This window comes from Pteropus alecto, unplaced genomic scaffold (genome assembly GCF_000325575.1).
Source record: "Pteropus alecto unplaced genomic scaffold, ASM32557v1 scaffold115, whole genome shotgun sequence".
Classification (NCBI taxonomy): Eukaryota; Metazoa; Chordata; class Mammalia; order Chiroptera; family Pteropodidae; genus Pteropus; species Pteropus alecto.
Window position 1 is genome coordinate 4547130 of NW_006436814.1, and position 23149 is coordinate 4570278.

At 37.9% G+C, this 23149-nt stretch overlaps 1 protein-coding gene across 1 annotated transcript in view; it reads left to right on the forward strand.

Moving 5' to 3' along the window:
* The first annotated feature begins 171 nt into the window (after nucleotides 1–171).
* Nucleotides 172–23149, forward strand: part of ENAH (ENAH, actin regulator) — a 108200-nt gene continuing 85222 nt past the window's right edge. Inside the window, exon 1 of the mRNA XM_025048503.1 lies at nucleotides 172–400. Coding sequence (XP_024904271.1) covers nucleotides 354–400 — 47 coding nt within the window. The 5' untranslated portion in view covers nucleotides 172–353. The remainder of the gene's footprint in view (nucleotides 401–23149) is intronic.

Sequence of the window (23149 nt, forward strand, 5' to 3'; positions counted from 1 at the left end):
TTATTTACAACTGTTGTGTAATAGTACAATTCACCTATCAGTCTCTGGTGATGGCCGGGAGCCGCGACCCCGCCGTCCGCGGACCCCGCCTTCCCTTCGCTTCCCAGCCCGGCGCGGCTCCCCGGGTCTCCGGTCTCCTTCTCCCCCTCCCCCTTTGTCCCTTCTCATTTCTTTTTCGATCTTGTAACCCCCCGAACACCCTTTATTGGGGGTGAGGGCGTCTCATTCGACGGTCTCCCATTTTTTTTTTTTTTTTTTCCCTCAAATGCTCGTCTTTCGCCCAGGATTTCCCTTCCTAAATTTAATTTGCGCCTGGCTCCCTCCCCCCAGCCTTCGCCTGCCAAACCTGGGAGATGGGGAGGGGTTCGGGAGTCGCGGAGTGCGTGTTGCTCGGAAACAGGTATTTACCCGTATATATGTAAAAATCTCGTACACTTTTATTACGGAACTCTAGTGTTTAATTAAAAAAGGAGGAAAAGTTGGAAAGATCGGAAATCTCTGCGGGTAATAAAGTGCTCTCGTAGTGGTAGGTGAAGGAGGAGCTCTGAAAGGTGAAATTTCCCCATGGGGGGGGCAAGAATTGATTAGATTTATATGGGGGGACAGCGAAAGACTGGGATAACTAACTTGTTTGGGGTGTGTAAACGGGGGAGGGGAGGGAATCGTTTGCAAAACCCCTTTCTCTCCTCCGTCTGTAGCAGCCTGTGTTGCATTGCAGCAGCCGCCTTCCCCGTCCTCTGTAATCAATAAAACAGAAGCTAAATTATTTTTTCAGCTCCAAAGAAGAATTGAACGTACTGTTGTAATCTGTTTTTTTTTTAATTGCTACGATGAAACATATGGTGTGACATTTTTCTTTCCTGTTTCTCCAATTGTGTAAGAGAATAAACCATGGTATGGTGTGTCATTCATTGGAGATTTTTTTTTTTCCAGCCTTTCCTAAGCCTGTTTTGTGTCCATAACCTTCTCTTTCGGATTGGTGCAAGACTTCGTGAGAAAGGGGACTTGGTAGACTGAAGGCTGATCTTTTCTGCGTTATCATCCTTATGGGCCTTCCTTTTGGGTTAAACAATTGTGGATAAAGTAAATTACTTCATTTCTGTGTCCTGGAAGAGATAGTCTTACAGTTCATTTGGATTTGAATCTCCTTTGTGTTAAAGATTAATGGCCAACCGTTGCCAAGACCTTTATGATGTGATACAATGAGATATGAATGATATAATCTCCAAATTCCTTTGTTTTGGCAAGAAAATGTCATGTCATTGGAATTCTTTCTCAATTTAAGTAGTTTCCACTTTAAACTTTAGTTTTCTTCTTTTTCCCTATCACAGTTGAACACTTGCCCATTTTTTAATGCCTTTTTTTGGTGATATAACTGTTGTACTTCAGTTTACTGTGAATTTGAATGAATGTTTTTCTCTGGTTCCTAGTTACAGACCTTTACTGTGATGGCCTTAAAAATGGTTTAACACTGTATCTGTTTAATGCTGTATCTGTTTAACACTGTCTGTAAGTGACCCCTTTTCCTTTATGATTTCACGCAAGTTACTTTCAAATGTAATGAATCAGTTTAAGATACGATGGCATGCAAACCAAAAAACATAATCTTCGTAAGAGTGACTTGAAAAAAACTCGAGCCATGGGGTGAACTTTTTTTTTTTTTTTAATCAAGTTCCTAATGTCCTTGTAAACTCAGGAACTATAATCAAATATATGTAATGTTGTATCTTGTAATACTATATATTATTGATTTCTCCTTTAAAGATTTAATACTGTAGGGTTCTTATAGACCAGAAATTATCATTTTTCCCCCAAAACTTTGGGTAAACTTATCTTAACGTAGAGCAATGTAAAACAGTGAAACTGAGAAATTTTTAAATGATCATAGTTTTCCGATTCAGAGGTTGTGAACCAATTAAAAAAAAGTTAACATTTTGGATATTGAGCAAAGTTTGATCACTCATGTCTCGTTGTCAGTCTGTCACAGGTAAATGATGTCTTCACTTAAAAGTTCCTTTTCTGATGAAAAGTATTTTGTACTTTTAAAAGCTCTTTTCCTGCTCTGTTACTTATTAAATGTAGAGAGGGGGGAATCACATGATGCTTTCCAGTAGCATAAATATAGAATGTGGTACACAGATCTGAAAAGTTTGTTCAGGCAGCCTACAAAGTAGTTCTTTGTAGGCTAATTCTGAATAATTTAAGAGCAGAAAGGAGGATCAGCTTTTCACTTTGGAAGGCATTGGATTATTAGGTGGTTTGTGCATCTCGTGTATACACATTTCCTTAGATACCTGTAAAAGTAGGATGTCTGATTTGGGGGGTAAAAGGTTCTTGTGCTAGTTGCACAAAGCTTTGGAATATTTTGGTGCTTAAGATAGGGCTTTTCGGGTTATATTAATATTTGACTTAGTCTCAATGATGCTTTCAAGTACTGTAGGACAAAAATGTTATACTATTAAGTCAGGTTTTTTTTTTTTAGTTTTATTTTAAGGAGCCGTTCTGATGTTTTAAAGGCCATCCAGAAATAGGAATGCCTGGGTAGAAATTTCCACTTAAATTGGTCAGAATTCTGGAGAGGATATGATAAATATGTTGCTGTTTAAGAATTTGTGGTAAGATATCTCAGATGACTTTAATTTTAGGAATAGCATGCCTACTGTGATATAATGTAATAATCCCTATATAAAAGAGAACTGAGTAATACTTTACATTCCAGAAACAATCTTAAAGGCATTCTACATGCGTTAAAAGCTGTATATAGAATTACTTTATTTAAAGTAATACTTAATACTTTAATACTTTATTTAAAGATGAGAATTTAAAAAATGAGGTGTATTTCTTACACAAAACAGTGAGGGGGTTGAGACCCCCGCAAACTGATACTTTTACTGTAACATCCAACTTTTTGGTTCTAATTTTTCATTTTTGTAATGTTTCAGAAGTATAAGATGGTTTGTAATTGAGGTAGGTCTATATATGTAATATTAATATAGTGTATGCCTTTTAAATGATTACTTTTTTTATTAAGTGGTTAGTTCCTCAAGGTTTTTTTTTTTTTAAATGGAGGAGGAGCTTGTCTGATCTAAAATAGTTGCATGTAGCCTAGTGGCTAAGAAGAGCTCAGAAGATTTTGAATTGACATTTTTGGATCCATATTAAATAGTTCAGGCTTCCACTCACTACTCTGACTTTCTCATGTAAAAAAGTGTAGTAGAATTGTGAAGATTCATCCAAGACGGTTACTGGTTGGATGACCTTGAGCTAATCACATTATTTCACTGATTCATATTTCAAAATAGGTAACGGGGATAATTATTTACTGGGTAGTGAGGGTCAGATAATAATAGAAGAGAAAATTCTTTGTATATTTCTAAGCATTATATAATTATGTCACTTCTATTGTTTTGATGCCTAATTATATAAAACTTTTGCGTAGTTTACTTCACCTTTCTGGGCCTTATCTAGTTCAAGGATGGCGAGTAGGTTACATTTTGTTTACCTTTTCCAGTTGGTAGTGGCTGCCTGTGCTGATGGACATAATAGATACATTTCTGGGCTTGGCGGGAAAGAATTTAGTGTTCAACTGGCACATGGGTCCCAGAGAGTGACAGTGGAGAGTGTTTCCTGGAATGCTACTTATTTACCCATCCGTGGTCTAGTCCAGCCTTCTCATTTTATAGGTGAGGAAATTGATCATTACCGTTTCCTTCCTTGTGTCTATTTAGAATCTTTGGACTACTTCTTGTGATTTTGTTACCTTTATTTATGGTAGTGATAAATGTAATTTACACTTTAGAGTGCGGTACAATCAAGGCTCAGAAGATCCAGCTTTTATATGCTGACTTTTGTTAATTGAGCAAACTGGTAAAAATGGGGATAATTCTGTTATTTCACAGGATGGTTGTGTTAAGTGAGATATAGTAGTCTCTCTGTTCCCATGTTTTCTTTTATACTTGTAGCTGTTGGATGTGTGACTTTCCCACAAGGTTTATTTTAGGGGCAAGAGCCAAGTTTGTATTTTTTAAAGAATATCATTCCCTTGTATGTAGGCATTGTTTTGCATTGTAAGTATTTACTAAATGAGTAAGTATTAAGTGAATGTGGATTAATGGAGACAATTTAGTGAAGTTTATACATTATTCAAGGTTTAGGATACCTCAGTCCAGTTGGAATAAGCAAAATAACTAGGCAGGTCCCATTTGGCTGGTGTAGAAAAATTACATACTGGACTGATAGTTTTGGTTACATATTCTACACACAGCTTAAATTTGGGGTGATTGTATAAGTTGTAGAACACCCAGTCTTTATCATAAGTGTAAGGATTTGGAAAAATGCAATTTCAATTTGTATGTGCTTGCAGGGAGGAAAAGGATATTTAAACTCTGCCGATGCCACCTTTCCTTTCTTTGAAATTGATGGACGAAATTGAGTGGAAGTAAAAGTCAAAATAATCTGAGCTGAGGCTGTACTCTGTGGGTACTGTCCTAAATAAGGGCTTACAAAGTTTTCTGGAATACAAAGCGAGAAAGGAATTCCTTGTCAGACCTTCTGGGAAGAAGTAGTCTCTGAGTTATCTACCTCCCAGCTATTCCTTTGTGTTCCTGTGCATGCTGCATATTTTTGGCTATAGTATTTTTTACATTTGTTTTTATAATTACCCGGATCTGTCTGTCCCTCTTTATTTGCAAGCTCCTTGAGGGTAGGGACTGCATTTTTATATTCATTGTACCAGCAGAGTATTTGGCAAATAGTGGGTGCTCATATAATTTTTGACTTTGACTGGAGTGTTCTTTTTTAGAATCTACTAACAACAGCACCCACCATTTTTAGAGCACCTGTAAGGTTCTGGAAGCTGTATTATGTACTGTGGGGTGTAACATAGTATTTGGCCTATAGTAAATGTGAATAAAGTTATCTAATTCAACCATACAGACAAAAACCAGCATCCCGACCACAGGAATAGGTATAGAATTTGTTTCTAACTCAAACACAAAGCTCAGAGGTGACCAAAAGGAGTCACATTCAGGTTTGTGTGACTCCAAATTCCTTTGAAGGATACCACGTTTCCTTGACTTTCTCATTAAACCCTGAATTAATAGAAGGGCCATCCAGTGTTTTAGTCTCTCTGATCATGAGACTTGTGAATATATTTGAGCGGTAAGTATATACGTGTCTATTGCTTTAGCTTATTTCTACTCCATTTAATTCTTGCTTTGTTTTGAGTCTTATCAGTGCTTAAAATGCCAATACTTTCCCCCCTGTATTTTGCTGCTATAAGTAAAGCTGCTATAAATGTTTAAAAATATAGGATAGTGTGTGATATTTATGAAGGAAAATGTCTTAGTCAGCTCCGGGAGCCATAACAAAATACCATAGATCGGGTGGCTTAAACCCCAGAAATATACTTTCTTAAAGTTTGGGAGGCTGGCAGTCTGAGGTTACGGTGCCAGTGTGGTTCAGCTTGGACTCGCTTTACTGGCTCGCGGACTGCCATCTTCCTGGCTTCCTCCTTGTGTCTGCTAGTGGCAGAGAGGGACAGACAAACAGATTTCTCTTCCTCTTCTGATAAGGTCACCAGGTCTATCAGATTAGCGTCCCTCTTTATGACTTCCTTTAGCCTTCATTGCCTCCTATAAGCTCTGTCTCCGAATGAAATCACATTGAGAGGGAATAGGCTTCAACTTGAATTTGGGGAGAGGGGTACAATTCTGTCGTTAGTGTAAGATACCCAGATTTTTTTTTTATCAGTGCATACAACTTTGATAGAAGAAGCTAATCTGTGTAATGCTTAGGTGACATAGATAGGTCTTATTTTAAGTAATTACATGTAGAAATCATGACAGAAGAAAAATGAGGTGGATTTATGCAGGAGACCTCATATTTTCTGGAAATTTCTATACCTTGGGAAGCTTGTGTTTTAGGATGATTCTAATAACTTTAATTAACGTGTAACTTATCCAAAGAATGTTTGCGGCGTGAACCTGTATGTGGCATGAAGTGGTGTGTGGTGTGAAGTGGTGTGTGGTGTGAAGCGGTATGTGGTGTGAAGCGGTGTGCATGTATTTAAGTGCAGAGGTCGCATGGTGGAGGGTGGAGTCCAGGCTTTGACGTCAACTCGACGAATGCTGTTTTGACATTTACTAACTAACTGATTTTTCTAACTAATTGAATTTCTTCTGGAAAATGGTGGTAATTTTTGCATTACAGAGTCGTTAGGAAGGTTGTATCAGAAACTGTACCCAAGCCTGGCATAACACTCGGCACATGAGATGGGCTTGATGAGAGTAAATCACTTCACTGCTACGAAGTTCGACGTCTCCAAAGTTTATGTTAAGAATGTGAACAACCATGGAAAATGGCGTAGCTGCTTTAGAAAATAGTTTGGCAGCTCCTCAGAAAGTTAAATACAGAGTTCCATTATGACCCAGCAGTTCCACTCCCAGATATAGACCCAGGAGAAATGAAAACATAAGTCCACGTCAAAACTTGTTCGCACATGTTTATAGCAGCATTAACCGTAATAGCGAAAAAGTGGAAACAACCCGAGTGTCCATGCACTGATCAGGGGAGATTCTCTCCATACATTGGAATGAGGTTTGACCATGAGAAGGAGTTAAGTGCTGATGCGTGCCCCAACACGATGGAAACACGCTAAGTGGAGGAAGTCAGACACAAAGGGCCACATGTCGTGTGATTCCATTAATGTGAACTGTCCAGCACAGGCACATCCATGGAGACAGAAGAGGGATGGGCGGTTGCCAGGGCCTGGGGAGGAGGACAGGAGGGATGCGAAGGGGATGTTTTTATGAAGGATGTGTGTGGGGTTTCTTTCTGGGGTGATGACAATGTTCAGACATTAAACAGTGATGATGGTTGCACAACCTTGGGAATGTACTAAAAACTACCGAACCTTGACACTTTCGAATGATGAGTTTTATGGAACGTGAATTCTGTTTCAACTCCCACTCCCCTATCCTTGGATTATGATGGTCACTTTTTCACTAGAATGTATAGTATCAGCAGGGGATCTCATTTACTTTATATTGTTTCTGACATTTTTATTACTTTGGACGAGTATGTTAAATGGACGTCTTCATGTTTTCTAAGGAAGAGAGACCGAGGATGGAGCTGCCTGGCTTTTCTCTGTAGGGGGCCAGGCAGGTGGGAGTGCTGGAGTGGGAATGTCCTATTGCTGCCTTGGAGAGGCCCAGATGAATTTTGGAGCCCCATGTGCATGCTGAGGTAGTGGCCATCTCTCCGGTAGCCTGTCACAAGTAAAGATGACAAGGTCACCGATGAAATCAGTGAGGCAGGTCCAGCAGAACCTTCAGAAAACTGTTTAGTCTGGGTGCTGATTTTTCTTGATTCTCTTTACAACAATGTTAGATACCAAAGCAGGTTTTATCTTTGGAGAACGAAGTAGCCTGGATGACAGTTTTAAAAGAACTGAGTGACTTTCCCAGTGGTAACAGCCTTCTAGAACATTTGGTCTTGGCAACCAGTCCATCGTATGAGATGAAGCCACAATGGCGACCTTTCACAGTGTTCCTCAGGTCGGCAGTCTCCTGTTTTTTTTTGGTATCTGCGTTATATGTGTCAGCTCGGTAGGGAAGAAGCTTTAGAAAGAGCCTCAGAACATAAGTGAAATAAAAGGAATGGCTCTTTAGGTCAAATCTCAAGGGAGTCCAAATTGCTCGTTTTATAGTTCAGCGAAGGGATCTTTCCGTGAAGGTTTTATAATGATTAAATATTGGTTTTATTTGAGTGTTTACTTTGTTCTGCAGTCTGAGATGTCCCCTTCTCCTCTCCCAGATTCCCATCTCCTATTAGACTAGTATTACAAGCAAAATTGTGACTTCAGTTTTTAATAATTTAAGATTTATAGGTTTTCATTTAAAACTTAGAGTTGTTTTTCTTTGTGGTATCTTTAATTGTATTTGCATTATTTTAAGAAAATGAACCAATTGCTATTGTCCAAATGTCTGATCAGTTTTTAAAGTTTTTTAATTACTTTTTTCTTTCATTATAAAGCAGGAAAGATTTTGCATAGGTTTTAGAAAGTATGGAAAGTATAACGATGGTAAAAACTCAGTTCCAAACCATCTAGAATTTTAATATTTTGGTGTATAGCTTTTAGACTTTTTGTAATACATACATGCAGCCATAAATGTTGTCTGTATGAGTATGTTTTAAATAAAAGTGAGACGATACTATGCAAAGATAGAATTGTACTGTTATATGTTTTGTAACTGGCTCTTTTCTACCTAATTCTTGTCGCTAAGTACAGGTCTATATTTTTAAGTCACTGCATAGTATTTTCACTATGGTTTGGATGACTTTAATTTTAATCTCTTAGGGATGGATTTTAGATATTTTTCCTTCATTTTTGTTACAAAAAACACTGCTGTGAACATCTTCGGATATATGTCTTTGTGCACATATGTGATATTTCATATTTGTACATATACTTATATTTTAGGATCAATTCCTGGAAGGAAAGTCAGTTAGTATTTATTTTCCTTCTCTTAACTTTTCTCTGTCAGGCCCTGTCCAGTTGACCTCCATTTGCTTCTTTCCATCTCATGGCCACCACGCTGGTCCAGGCCACTGTTACTCCCACCTGGACTATTAGCTTCTCCTCATTTCCATTAGTGTCTGCCATTTTTATGCATCAGTTAATGATCTTTAAGTGGAAATCAGATACTGCTAGTCCCTTGCTGAATCCTTCAGTGGCATCTTAGTGCTCTTAGAAGAAAACCCAAATTAATAATAAAACCCAAATTTTTAAGGTCCTGCCTGGTTTGGCTCTATTCCTAGTTCTTGGTATGCAATAGTATTTGAGTGAATAATGAAATGAAATTGCCAGACCAAAAGGAATTTTATCAGATGGGCAAAAGGTGTTATCTCATTTTAATTTGTAGTTTTTGATTACGAAGAGTGGAACATTTCTTCACGTGTTTATTGGCTATCTCTTTTATGTGAATCACCTGTTCATGTGCTTTGTTTATTTTCCCAATAGGTTGTTTAGTTTTTCTTATAATGATTTATAATATATTTGATCAGTAACTCTGTATGGTGCAGATAAATCGTGTCAGTCATCTAATGTGGTTTAACGAACCACCTCGGAACCTCGTAAAACGTGTATGAGTTGGTTGGGCAGTTCTGCTGGTCTCACCTGGACTCGTGTGTTTTTATTCCTTGGCTGGGTTCATGCGGTTTGTCTGTTTGTCTCTCAGTAATAGCAGCCTACTATGAGATCAGCCCCACTGCACAAGCTGTTATCAGCCCCCTGCCTGAGTTCTGTCCTTTTATGTCGTCTTGGCCAGAGCAAGTCACATGGTTGAGCCCGGATCAGTGTGGGAGGAGACTACACAAGGATATATCAAGAGGTGTGATTCATTGAGGCATGATGTAAAATTACCACATGTATCTTCTAAATTTGCCACTTGGTTTTTGTTTGTTTTGGTGTAGAAGTCTTAAAATTTCCTGTCAAATCTGTCAGTCTACCTTTATAGCTTCTGCCTTTAGTGTCATGCTTTCTCCAACCTAAAATATACATACTTACATTTTTTCTATTATATTTATGGTTTCGTTTATATTTAAATTTAAACCACTTGAAATTTATTTTGTTGTAAATAAATAAATAGTATCCCGGTTGATACTAACTAAATATCCAGTAATCAGTTATCAGTATCATTTGTTCAACAGTCCACCCTTTACCATTGATTTGCAATGTTATTCATTGTATACTGAATTCCCATAAATACTTAGTTCTGTTGTTGTACTCATTAATTATCTGTCTAAATCTGTGCTAGTACCTCACTATTTTAATTACTCGAACTTTATAATTTTTTAACATCTAGTAAGGGAAGTTACTGTTGGTTTTACTTTTCAAAACTTTATTTGCTCTTTCATTTAACAAATTCTTTAAGATTAGTTTTAGAGTCATTGTATCAACTACAGATGATATAAAAAAGAGAAGTGACATCTCCGAACCTTTTGGAGTGTTTTTAGAATTGTGTTAAACTAATGGATGAATATGGGCAGAGAAAAAAATCGACCCTTTAATAAACCGAGTTTTCTATTTTTTTCCTGTCCATATATTCAGATTTTTTATTTCATCTTTAGTTAAGTGCAGCAACATATTGGTTTCTAGTTTAATAGATTTGATGTGGTACTTTTAAATACAGACTTAGAAATTAAACTTTTAGCTCATTTTACTATAAGCACATCTGTTCTCACTTCGTATTAATTTTACTTAAAATGTATTGCTGTGTTTTTTAAAAAGTTTTCCTTTGCTAATTCATTCCAGTGTTGTTGGCGTTATAATCCTCAGCGTTCTTAGATTTTGAAATATAATAACTGATAGCTATTGAGTACTTAACTGCCTGAAATACTTCACAGATTAACCATTTGATACTCCTCTAACAACTTGTGAAGTAGGAACTGTTGGCATCCTTATTTTACATAGGAGGAAACTGAGTCACAGAGGGTTGAGTGACGTGCCCGAGGGTCACCAGCTAGTAAGCAGTGGAGCGGGGATTCCCTCCCAGGCAGTCTGGTTCTTGAGCCCCAGCTTTTAATCAGTACTCTCTCGGGCCTCTCTCGGATGGATAACTTTGAATCTTCTAAAGGTTGACGTATGAGCAAATAATTTATTTTCCTTTGTAATTTCATCATGTCAAGGTTCTTTATTTTCTGAAAATATTTAGTACCAGAACAAAGCTGTGTAGAATGCATTGACCTAGAACAGGAGCAACATTTCAGAGATAGCAGAGATAGGGAGAAAAGGCTTTATTAGGGTTTAATCTTGAAAAACGAAACAAAATTATAAACACATTCATGTTATTGTTGCAACTATGTATTAAATTCTTAGAATGGGAAAACATGAATCAAGTATTGGGTGGTTTTTTGCATAATTTTTCTTTAAAAATTGCAAGATGACACGAAGCTGTGTCTTTCATGTCATGATGGACTTTCCCGGATGATCCTAAAGAAAGTCTTTTTTGCCGAAATGTTCACGGCTTCCTTAGTACAGCGCAGGGGCTTTACTTAGATGTTCAGATTATTTTCTTTTGAGCCTTCTCCAAGTCTTAGCTGATGGTATTCTGTTTTCAGCTGCAACTAACAGAAATAAAGTGCTTAAACATTAAGAATATTTCCTATCTCGTACAATTGGAAGTCCCGAGGAGACGTGGGCTCCTGCAACTCGTGGCTCACTGAAGTCTTCTGCCATCTTTAGTGTCCACTCGTCTTCATGCTGGTAGCAAGTGGGCCGTGGGATTTCCAGGCTTTCCTTGCAGACCCAGTGATTCTTTGAGGAAGAAGGACCATCTCTTCGTGTGCGCCTTTTCTTTCCCCCTCACGTGTAATTTACATACAGCTAAATGCATAATTCATAAGTGTACGTACAGCTTGATGACTTTTTACTATATGTACACACCTGTGTAGCCACCAACCAGGTCAGGGCACACAGCATACTTATTACCCCCCATTACCTTCCCTCCCAGTCAGTGTCCCTTTCAAACCTTCATTTTTGTCAGCGGCTTTGCCAGTGGTTGGAAGTAGTTCTCATCATTTTCAGTGACTTCATAAAGGCCTGCAACTTTTGGAATGTTTACATGTTCACTTCGTAGATGATTTGCGCTGTGTTGCTTTGTAGTCGACATAGCTGCCAGTCATTGAGAGACTGGCAGGGCAAAGGTGAAATGGACTGACAGACTAATGTACCCTTGGGATGGATGTTTGGTAGGGACTGATTTTATAAATGGTTAATTTGCAAGTGGATATTTTGGTGTTAAGATTACTTTTGCTTTCCAGGGCAATCTGGCAATGTATGGGAGTCTGGCAGTGAATCGTATTAAGACCCTTGGCCCATTTGGTCCTCTTACATTTTTACGGATCTTTTGGATTCTCTGATTTAATGCTTTGGTCTATTACCTCATCCACTCTTTCATCTATGGAACAGTCAGATCTTTCTGAAATTCAGATTTGATCAGCTCAGTTTCATGTCTAAAACATTTCAGTGGCTTCCCATTTCTTTAAAAATTAAGACCACACTTCTTATCATGGACTACTTCTGGCATGATTCTTTCTGTTCTGTGATTCCAAAGTTAATAAAATGGCCCAATAAGGTAAATCCTTAAAACCACTTATTAAAATGTAAAGACATGCATAGACATGACCCATTCCTTTATAGTTTAGTAGGGGAGGGAGCATTAATCAATTTTCACGAGCTGTGAAGAGCTGTACCATGGTATCGTGAAGGTGGAGACTTTCATCTATTTTTATTGGACTCCTTGCTAAATAATGTCTCCTGTAAATAATACTTTAAAAATTTCTCTAGTATGTGTGCTTATTAATTATGGTAGATTGCCTACGTTATTTTGTATTGCTTTAGAAAAGGATTTTGTTCTGTCCATCTATTATTTCGTTCAAATCATCTAAAGGACATCTCTCTTAATATCATCTTTTTCTGTTACTCTGGATATGGAAGTTTTTCAAGGTGTTTTTGATTTTGGGTGGAGATGGTCAAGTTTAATAGCTGCCTCATTGGTTTCAAAGTTGTTCTGCTATTTATTGGCTGTGAGTCCTTGGCTGTCCCAAATCTCAATTGCTTTCTCTGCAAAATGGGATTAACTAACAATCCATCAGCTTGTTTTACGGTTTGCCATGAGGCATGTAGAGGATTTATGGACTCGGTGTATTCCATTTATTGTATTCTTTGGGTTGCACCATAACTTTAAAAAAAAAAATGTAGTTCAAGCTCCTAATGTTCTTTTTTCTTGAACTCATAATATGAAAGACTTTTTTTCTGTTTTTAGGCATTCTAAAAGAATAAAATATATAGGAATAAATTTAACCAGGGAGGTGAGACTCGTACACTGAAAATTATAAAATATTGCTGAAAGAAATTAAAGAAGACCTAAATAAATAAAAAGACCTTCGTAGTCATGGATCGGAAGCCTTGATATTGTTAAGATGATAGAACTACCCAAAATGATGTGGAGAATCCGTATAATCTCTTGTCAAAGTCCCAATCACTTTTTTTTTTTTCAGAAATAGAAAAAACAAGTGATGTGGAGAATCAGTATAATCTCTTGTCAAAATCCCAATCACTTTTTTTTTTTCAGAAATAGAAAAAACAATTCTAAAATTCATATGGAATTTCAAGGGACCCCAAATAGCCATAACATTCTTGAAAAAGAGCGAAGTTGGAAGACTCACGTTTATTGATTGCAAAACTTATTACGAAGCTACAGTAATCAAGAGTGTGGTTCTAGCATAAGTGTAGCCCTACAGACCATTGGAACAGAATAGAGACCCAGAGTAAACTCTCACATATATAGTCACTTGATTTTTGGCAAGGATGCCAAGACCATTCAATGGGGAAAGGATAATCTTTTCAACAAATGGTGTTGGGAAAGCTGGATATTCCTAGTTCTTTTGAAAGAGTTTTCAGTAGTGATCCCCCCGCCCCGCCCCGTAATATGAATGTCTGCCTCTAAATCAGGGTTTCTCAACCTTGGCACTTGATACTTGGAGCCAGATAATTCTGTGTTGTGGGGACTGTCCTGTTCATTGTAGGATGTTTAGTGCTCTAGCCTCTACTCATTAGATGCTATTAGCTCATTCTGGTGACAACCAGATGTCTTTTGACATTGCCACATGTTGCATGGGGGGAAAATCACCCCAGTTGAGAACTGCTATAAATTGTGTAATGTCAGGAATTACTGTATAATTTTTATAAATTTAAAAATGTTTTAAATAACTTAAATAAGTTTTAAATAATTTAACATGCTTAAAACATTTAAATGTTTTTTAAATGAAAAAAGGTGACACGTGCGGTTTCCTACTTTTATTACAAAAGATTTATATCTATTTGGTTACTTAGACTTTAGTCTGGTAACCCAACCACAATTTCTAAACAGTTTTTCAAAAGAGAAAATCTCCTGAAATCAGTGGATATAAGCCCATTTGTAAATTAGGAACTACCTAAAGATGAAAAATAACAGCTTTTGAATTTTAACATAAGTGAAATGAAAAAAAAAAAAAACTCTCAAAGAAATTGTACTTCATTGTTAGTTCAATGCAAGCATTTAAAATAAATTGAACACATTGTCTTTAAAGATAGTTTCCTGATTAACTTTTGTTTCAAAGACCTGATAAATTTTCCTCACTGATCCAGAGGGTCCAGGACCTGAAGATCCAACACACGCCTGATACAGGGCACAGTCCCTGGCTGTCAGCTCTGAGGCTAACCTTTGGGTAACCTTTGCTCACACTGAGTAAGTACCAAGTGGGCTAGCCTATTACATTCGACAACTTTTAATTTTATTTATGCAAAAGAAGTAGATATTTGGTAAATAATAGCTCTTGTTGGATCACTTAAAGACAGGCCAGGCAACTTGCTTAGTGCTCCGCATGAGTCATTTCATTTAATGGATTAGAATAAGGATGAGATTGGTATCATTGTTGTCATTTTATAGTGGAGGAAACCACGGCCTAGAATGCTTAAGATGACTTGGCTTAAGTCACATGGTTGGTCAGTGACAGCTGAAGTTCAAGTCCAGTCCTGGGGGATTCCAGAGACCTTGCTCTTAATACTTTATATGCATCTAATTGTCTTACTTTTCAGCGCTGCTTCTCAAATTTCGTTTTCCATCCTTAAGATCACATCCAGTTGCATCTCACTTCTCATCTTGGAGTTTGTGCAGGAAGTGATGGGAAATGCTGTGGACTGGGCTGGACTGGGTGAGGCTTGGAATGACAGGCAGAGGAATGGACCTTTGTAAGGTGCTGCATACTTCATACCTTGCTCTTGAATCCTTCCAGCTACTCTGCAGGGTGGGTCTGATCCTTTTTAATGCCCTTGCTGGAGAGTATGTCGCTAGTGAGTGATGGAACCCGGACCTGAATCCAGTATTGTCTCCCTCGCATACCTGTGTGCACTTTATTCTGCATCTTCAAAATGATTTGAACTTTTCCCATAGATTAATGACTTCCAATTTGTAGGCTCCAGGGCCAGCTGTGGGATTATTTCAAAGAGCACTTGAACTTCTGTGTTCACTAAGCTTTGTCTATAATCCACAGATGCTGACCTTAACATGCATTATATTTCAAGTATATGCAGATGCTGTTATAATGTACAGATTAATTTAAAGCTAGTAAACTCAAAGTACTTTTAAATCACATTTTTTCAGACAACATATATTAAAGGTAGAATGAGGGAATTTAAAGGACCTTCCCATCTTCTAAAAGGTTGAGAACCACTGTTGTAAATTTATCTCTTTTAGTATATTTCTTAGGTGGGGCTTGGCAACCATTTAACTTTCTCAGGAGAGAGGGAGAATCCCAAAACAATGAAAGTTTTTAAAGCCATGGTAAGACTCACTGCAACTTTTACTTTTTGTTCTTTAGATGAAGTAGATTTCTGTTAAAAAAGTTTTACGAAATGTTATGAGTTGCCTATATAGGCAATCCACAAAAATAGTTCAAAATAATTTTTAGTAGGGGAAAATTTTGTTAGGAAATTATAACCCTTGCTTATAAATTATGATCTTTAGAAAACAAACCAGAAGGATCAAATTACTTCATTTGAAATTATGAAACAAAAGATGTGTGGGTATGCTATTATGTAGGATTTAAAAAAAAAAAAACAACTCTTGCAGATGATGCTTTTAGAAGAAATAAGTCCAGAATTGAGTAGCAGTTTTTTTTGCTAGTACCCAGAGAAACATCAAGCGTGAAGGCCTAATGGATAGATTCAAATTGTAAATAGGCTGGAATTTGGGCTGTGATTTTATAGTTTTAGAATTTATGTCTTTAGACTTCTGATGCTGGGAGTAGTCTGCACAAATTTGTTTTTGCTTACTTTCTCAACCTTGATGGGGTTAATTGTGGCCTGGCAAATCAAGAAAAGGAGTTTTGTGCTGTTTCAGACTGCAGAATCTTGTTGCTATGCAACAAACATTGTCAGTTAGTACAGGGTGTAGTAAATTGGTATTCTGTCCTTTTTCACCGCATGCTCATTTTGTAATCTGAGAAGTGGTTTTGAGCTGTTTTGCAAGGTTTTATTTTAAAACGGGCATTTAAAGATTTTTGTTGCTTTTTTAAATTGGTCCATGAAGACTTTCTTATGTAGAAATTAGAAAGTATAATAAAATGCTTGTGTTCAAAGAAAGGGTTTTATAGATCTGTTTCTAAGTTGTTTCAGGTTGGAGCACTAATTTTGTTTTATTGTAAGAGGTGGTACTGCCAACTTCCAGTGAGTAAATTTTTGCTTGAAAATTCAAGTTAAATAATTTGAACATCAGAGTTTTACCATAGCAAAACATATTATTTTGAAATTTATTTTGAAAAGTACAGACCCAGTATCCCTTAATCGATGAAGATTATTTTTATAGGAATCCTAAACTTTTATAGAATCTCAGGTAAAATCTGATGGTTTATTTTCATCCTGGAAAAATTAAAATGTTTTAATAACGAATGGGTGATGGGTAATAGGTTTTTTCCCAGAAAATTGTGTTAAATAATACCTACCATAAAATTTACCATTTCAGCTGTTTTTAAGTGTCCATTTATGTGGCATTAAGTACGTTCACACTGTTGTGCAACTCTCATCTCTGTCCAGAAATGAATAAACAGCCTTTTGCATTCATTTAGTAACTTAGTCCAGGCTGTCTTCTCAGTGCTTTAGGTAAATTAGCTCATTTAACTTTTATAAGGACCTTATAAGGTAAGAACTTCCGTTATGTTCCCTGAGGCAGGAGAGGAACACACACTACACCTAAGTGGAGCCAGAATTCAGACCCCGGCAGCCTGGCTCTTCTGTGCGCTCAGCCACTGTGTTGCATCGTTACCATAGCATATGGTAATTTCTTTTTTGTTTAGCGGTAAGGGCGATGATTTAAAAAAAAAAAAATAAATTTTTTTTTTGTAGCTTTTTGAAGTGAAGTTAATATACTTCAACAGCGTTTTGAACTTTTAATGCATTTAGTTTGGCCATAAATCCTTGTACTATTTTAGACATGTTTTTCTCTAATTTTTAAAGGATACAGTTTGTATTATTTTATATTATGGTTAATTGCATGTGAAATGATACATATTATGTATGGTTAATCATATAAAAAGGATTTGATTCCCTTTTTCGGTTTGATTCCCTTTTTCGGTTTGTTTCTGGGCCATTTTCCAGTGCTTTCCAGTGGAGTAGACAGAGAATACAAATTATTTTCTGTTAGTTTAATACAGCCATCTAGGAAGGTACATTGTTATTAGAGAATTCTAATGGGGTGCCATCGAAAGGCTAAAGCCAGTTGGCATTGGAACATCTGCTGAATATTTTCTAAAGTTATGCTCTTTTTCATGGATAATCTGGAGTTAATTGTCGTATTGGCAATCTAGAATAAAGGGAGACACGCAAGAATGAAAGGGGGACCAAAGCAGTGCCGGGGTCATTTGAACTTGCGGTTGATGGCTTTTTGTGAACTCCGCTTTCCGTTCGCTGGGTGCTGTGTCTCTGTTCCCATCTTTAACTAAAGGACTTAACTTTTCCCTTAACCCTCCTGCCCCTTAATGTACTGGAGCCTCTTCGGCCTTGAGAATCCTGGACCCTGATCCTCCCTGAATTTACCTGTTCCCAGGCTGCTCGGCCAGATTAACGTTCTAGTCAGTTTGCTTTTTCATTTGTCTTCGCAGTTGCACTAGCTTCTCAAAAAAAAAAAAAAAAAAAAAGTCCTTTTGTTTTTGTGCATTTATATACATGCTTGATTATACTGTGCACATTTTTTGCTTTGTTCACTTAATATGTTTTGCATTTTCTATGCTTTTAAAAACTGCTCAGAATTTTATTAGTTGCAATATTTCACTGTAATTTACCTATTTCCTTTTAAATGGCTATTTACATGGTTTAAAGTGATTTTGTATAATGAGTAATGCTTTCATGAACCCAAAGGGTTTTTTTTCCCTCCTAATTGCAGACTAATTCCTTAAGATAGATTTCCAGAAATAGTATTAGATCTCTGAAGAAATAGCAACAGCTTTAGAAGCTCTTGAATCATATTGCCAAATGCTTTCCAAAAGCGTCGCACCAGTTTTTATGCCAGCTAGCAAATACACGGAGTGTCCATTTCACCACAGCCAGCAGCAGCAAGACTGTTTCGACGTTGGTCTTTCAGTCTAAGGAGAATTGACTTATGGCTTCTAAGGAGAATTGACTTATGGCTCTGCTGGACTTTTATACTGAATGACACCTAGAGTTGTAATTGCGGTTGGGGCCAGGTTTGAGAGAAGGAAGGCCTGCCTACTAGTTTCTGCTCCTTGAACTGCTTAAGTTCTGTTTTGATGCAGTCACTGCCCAGGAAAGGTTTCATTTAATGCTATTTAACTAGCATCTTTTCGACACACAAAATGACTGACCTTTTTCTGCTCTTCAGTACTCTTAATTATTTTGATAAGTTGGGTGGTATGGGACAAAGTAATGTGTGTTTCAAATGACATCTTCGAAAGCTGGAGCAGGATAGGCTTGGCTCTCTCCTTCACCCTGCCAGTGGGCTCTGTGTGTTGGGCGGAGCATCTGAAATCAGCTTTGGTCACCACCTTGTCCAGTGGGTGCTCGTCAGATGTACCCTTGGTCACTGTTACTTCTGCAGTTAGAAAACTATGAACAACTCAGGAGATAAAATGGCTTTTCCCTGGAAACTGGTCATAGAATTCAACATAGTAAGTACTGATAGAACGTTTTCTCCCTGAGTAATGACAGGCCCAGGGAGAGCGTTCCTGAAAGTTGATAAAGTGACATCCTACTGGCCGCCTCTGGCATCCAGCACAGTTGACCATCCTGGCCTTGAACCACTTTGACTTAGGCAGTTTTAAGCTCTCTCGATCCTCTGCTTATCTCATGGTCTGCGTCTCTTGGTCCTCTCCTCCCCACCCCACGTGATTCCCAGTCTCATGCAGTCCCTGGGCTATGCTCACTGTGCTCCTGATTTCCAGATATAAACTTCTGGCTACCTTTCTCTTGTGAGCTCCAGATAATAAATAAGTTGACAGTTTAATTCATTTCGTATAACTAAAGAAGGCACCTTAAATATCGTGTTTCCAAACCAGAGCATGTGATATGTTGATATAAACTTATACTTACTGATAAATAGGTATTTCAGTGACAATTTTCATTCATTTTTTAACCGTAAACATAAGAGACTAAATTATAAATAATATCAATATAAGACTTATAATATTAAACAAATATCTTACTCTCATTTTGTAGGCTTTAGACCCCATAATTTTTCTTCTAATAGGCTAGAAAAAAGTTCACCTATTTCCTTCTGTATGACTGAGTATAAAAATTCTTAAAGGATTTTCCTTATATGAGCTTTATACACTACATACTTATACCATTGAATACCATTCCTTTCTCTCCGTAGTATTTCACGTGTCAGCAGATGGACAATAATTTGAACTATTGCGTGGTGGTACAACTTTCTCCTCAACTGTTCAATTTTGTCAGTATCATTGCCTTCATACAGCATTGTATGCATTTATTTATCATTGTGTTTTTGCTGTTATAAAAATAAGAGGAAAGTAGGAGAAACGAAGTGTGTGAGTAACAATTGAGATAAATGTGAAAGTCACTAGGTTTTCCAAAGGTGGTAATTCTTCAGTCTCAGTGGGACTGGACCCTGTCTGTACTTAGGCAGTTGTCTGTGTATCAGTCGATATAATTTTGTTGACACTCACATAATCTCAGGGTAGCTTAAGGACGACTCTGGTGTAGCTTATAGAATCAAGTTGAGAGCTGCTGGAACCAGGGCAGCCGCTGGCTGGCTCGTAGGATCTCAGGGACCAGAACGGAGCTAGTGATTTTGGTTGACTAGGAGTTTCTCTCTCATCTCCGCTTGGCTCTTTTCTTAGTCACTGCTGGCTGTCTTCACGTGGTTTCTCAGATCCCCATTCTTCCAGCATTTGTCAGTTAAAGTCAAAGAATGTTTCCTGTAATCTTCAGGTAGAAAAATCCTGGATTAAGATTGGGGACAAAGCCTGCTCTGGTCATTGTTCGTTCTTCAGTGGGGGATGGGATACTGCGATGAGCACCAATGAGAATGAACACCGTTTTTTTTTTTTTTTTTATTTTTAAAGTGAGAGAAGGAATGCTGGCTGCAGATGTTCATTATGATAGTCAGCTCCGAAGGACAGTAGCAAAATTATGTTGTATGTAACAAATACAGGAAACGTCTAAAAAGGTGAAGCTTATGGTGGGAGAAAGTGCAGGTGAATATTTTAGTGATCCGTTGGATTTACAGGGTCGTGGAGCTGTACCACTTCTTTCCTTTGCAATAATAGGCTGGAGTTCAATTTTATCCTAAGAAAATTTTTAAAGAAAATTGGTAAGACAGCATCTCATTTCTTGTAAAGTCCGAGCAATTAAAAAAAAAAAAAATCACTTCCACTAAATATTGCTTTAGGTAATCCGAGAAAACTAGAATTTGAGGGTGAGATTAAGAAAATTGATTTCCTCTGTATTTTGCATTTTAGTGCTTGCTTGTACCTTAGTTTTTAACACTCAGGATTCATCCCCTAACTGGGGATTTTGTATCTTTTCGATCCTTGGAATGGAAACTCATTTTTAAATTATGGACACTGCTTTCTCATGCTTTCCAGGAGGGGCCCCCGGCTGAGCGTTGGGTGCTGGGACTCCTCGTCTGGGGGTCCCACACTGCTGGCCACGGTGCTGCACCGTCACGTGCACACGAGGGGAGAGCCATTCACACCCCACCAGGTCAGGGGACACATTCCTTAGCTTTCCCGCGTTTTAAGTGGTGCAGTGATGTACAGACCAGGGAAGACCGTGGCCTGGGAGGAACAGACCCTTTGATCAGTGTCACAGGCGTCGGGGTCCTGGGCATTCCCCCTTGGGGATCCCTTAATCCTGGCCTCGTCAAGCCCTGCAGTTGCCATGTTGAGGAAATGTCTCAGGAGCTGTTGAGAAAAACAGCGTCCTTTCATGGTTTAGGGCAGATTGTCTAACCTCCACTGAATTGTGACGCTTTTAACATTTAAAGTTTCTGTATTTTCCGAGAGATTTATTAATGGAAGTATCATTGTGCTTTGGATTTCCAGGTGAAATGGGTTTGTGATTGCTGATGAAAAGACTTCTTAATCATTTCCTTTCTTCTCTTCTCAGTCATTAGGTTAACATAGGTGGGTTTCTTTTTTGTTTGTTTGTTTTGTTTTTGTTTTTAGAATAGCTAACCAACACAAAAGCGCTAACCTCTACTCTCAGAGCCTTTGGGGGAATTATTTTACTCATGTGAAGCAAAACAAAGAAAAATGGGGAAAAATAGTTTAGAAAACAAATGAAAGGGAATAACTTGGCTAATGATAGATAAAATACAAAAAAATATAGGGCAACAGAATGTAAAAGCTAAACACAAGAAACATCTCTAAAAACAAATAGAAAAACAGTCTTTGTTTTATCTTGTTCCTTTCTCTGAGCCTGTTTTTTCAGAGATCTCTTAAATCCATGGTAAGAATTCTAGTGTCTTGAAAGTTCTTGGCTGCTTTTCTTTGGGGTTTTAGTGTAATCCAGAATCTTTTTTTGCAATACAAAAGTTCTTTTTCTAAAACTTTCACCTGCAAGTTTGTTCACTTCAAGTAGAGGAGGCTTCTGCAAACTGGGTGTGTGTGGGGTGATGTCTCTCTACCAGCTTATCTTTTTCTTTTTTCTCTTTTGACGGTCTGGTCTCCCTTTGAGCGACATTAAGGAGCAGTCTCCCACTCTGTTAGCTGTCTTTACCGGTTCAAGGTTTGTAGTTATGTCGTTCTGCCATAGTTTCTCAGACATTTAATGCCACTTAGACATTTTAACAGTTTCATTGAGGTATAATTGATACACAGTATATCCCGTAGTTAAAGGGTACATTTGGATGTACTCATGAAACCCCCACAATCAAGTTAGCGAACATATCCATCCCCCCCATTTAAAATTAAAAAGCATGTCAACAAACATTTGGAATATAGGGATCAAAGGAAGTCAGCCATAAACCCCGATACTTAATTTGCATAACCTGTGATGTCCTTTATCATTTAAAGAGGTTTCATGAACTCTTCCATGTTGTTACATGTCTTAATACCCTCTTTACACATCTCACATGATGGCACACAGAGTGTTTGGTGTTGGGGGTAGAAACAGATTTTCAGCTGATTTCGCAGTAAGAGATTTGAAGAGGGAGCCACGGAGAGAATAAAGAGTGTAAGTGGTTCTGAATGGCCGCCTCTTCCAGAGCAGAGAAACACTCCAGCCTTCAAGGGCTTTGCGAGGCGGGGCAGGTACATGGCGTAGAGAGCTTTTTGCTCTAAGACAAAACAAAGCTGTGGGCTGAGGTACCTGGCCAAGGAGATGGCCTGGTTGGGTGTGTTCAGTAGTTAAAGGCCCACGTAGCCTATGGGAAGAGTTTGAATTTTTGGAAAAACCACTGAAGAATTTGGTGGTAGGTGGAGTGACAAGATCCTCCTGGTGTAATTGTAAAATAATCTTAATGGTTAATGAAGAAGTAGGGTCATTTTTGCATTTCTATTTTTATTTTCTATTTTCTAGCTTTATTGAGATATTGTTGGCATACAACACACGTAAGTTTAAAGTGTGTAACGTGATGATTTGATACATGTATTTATTATGAAATGACCACAATAAGGATAGTTAACACGTCCATCCCTTTTTGTGTATGTGTGGTGAGAATATTTGAGATCTACCCTTTCAAGTATATAATTCAATGCTGTAACTTGCAGTCACCAAGCTATATGTTAGATCTAAATCACCAGAACTTACTCATCTTATGGCTGGAAGTTGGACCCTTTGACCAACATCTCCCCATTTGTCCCAATCAGCAGCCCCTGGCAACCACCATTAGTTCTCTCTGTTTCTATGAGTTTGGCTTTTACAGGTTCTGTAGTCTTTGTCCTTGTCTTTATGACCTGCTTCACTTAGCGTGATGCCACGAGGTAGGTTCAAAGAGAGGATTCTCGTGGCCGTACCGTGTGGGTTGGAAAGGCGAGGATGGGAATGGTTGCTGGGAGGTTATCGGTAGGAATCTGAAGAAATGTTTGGGGAGATTTTCTTATGGATAACGCAGCCCCGATACAGTAGTGA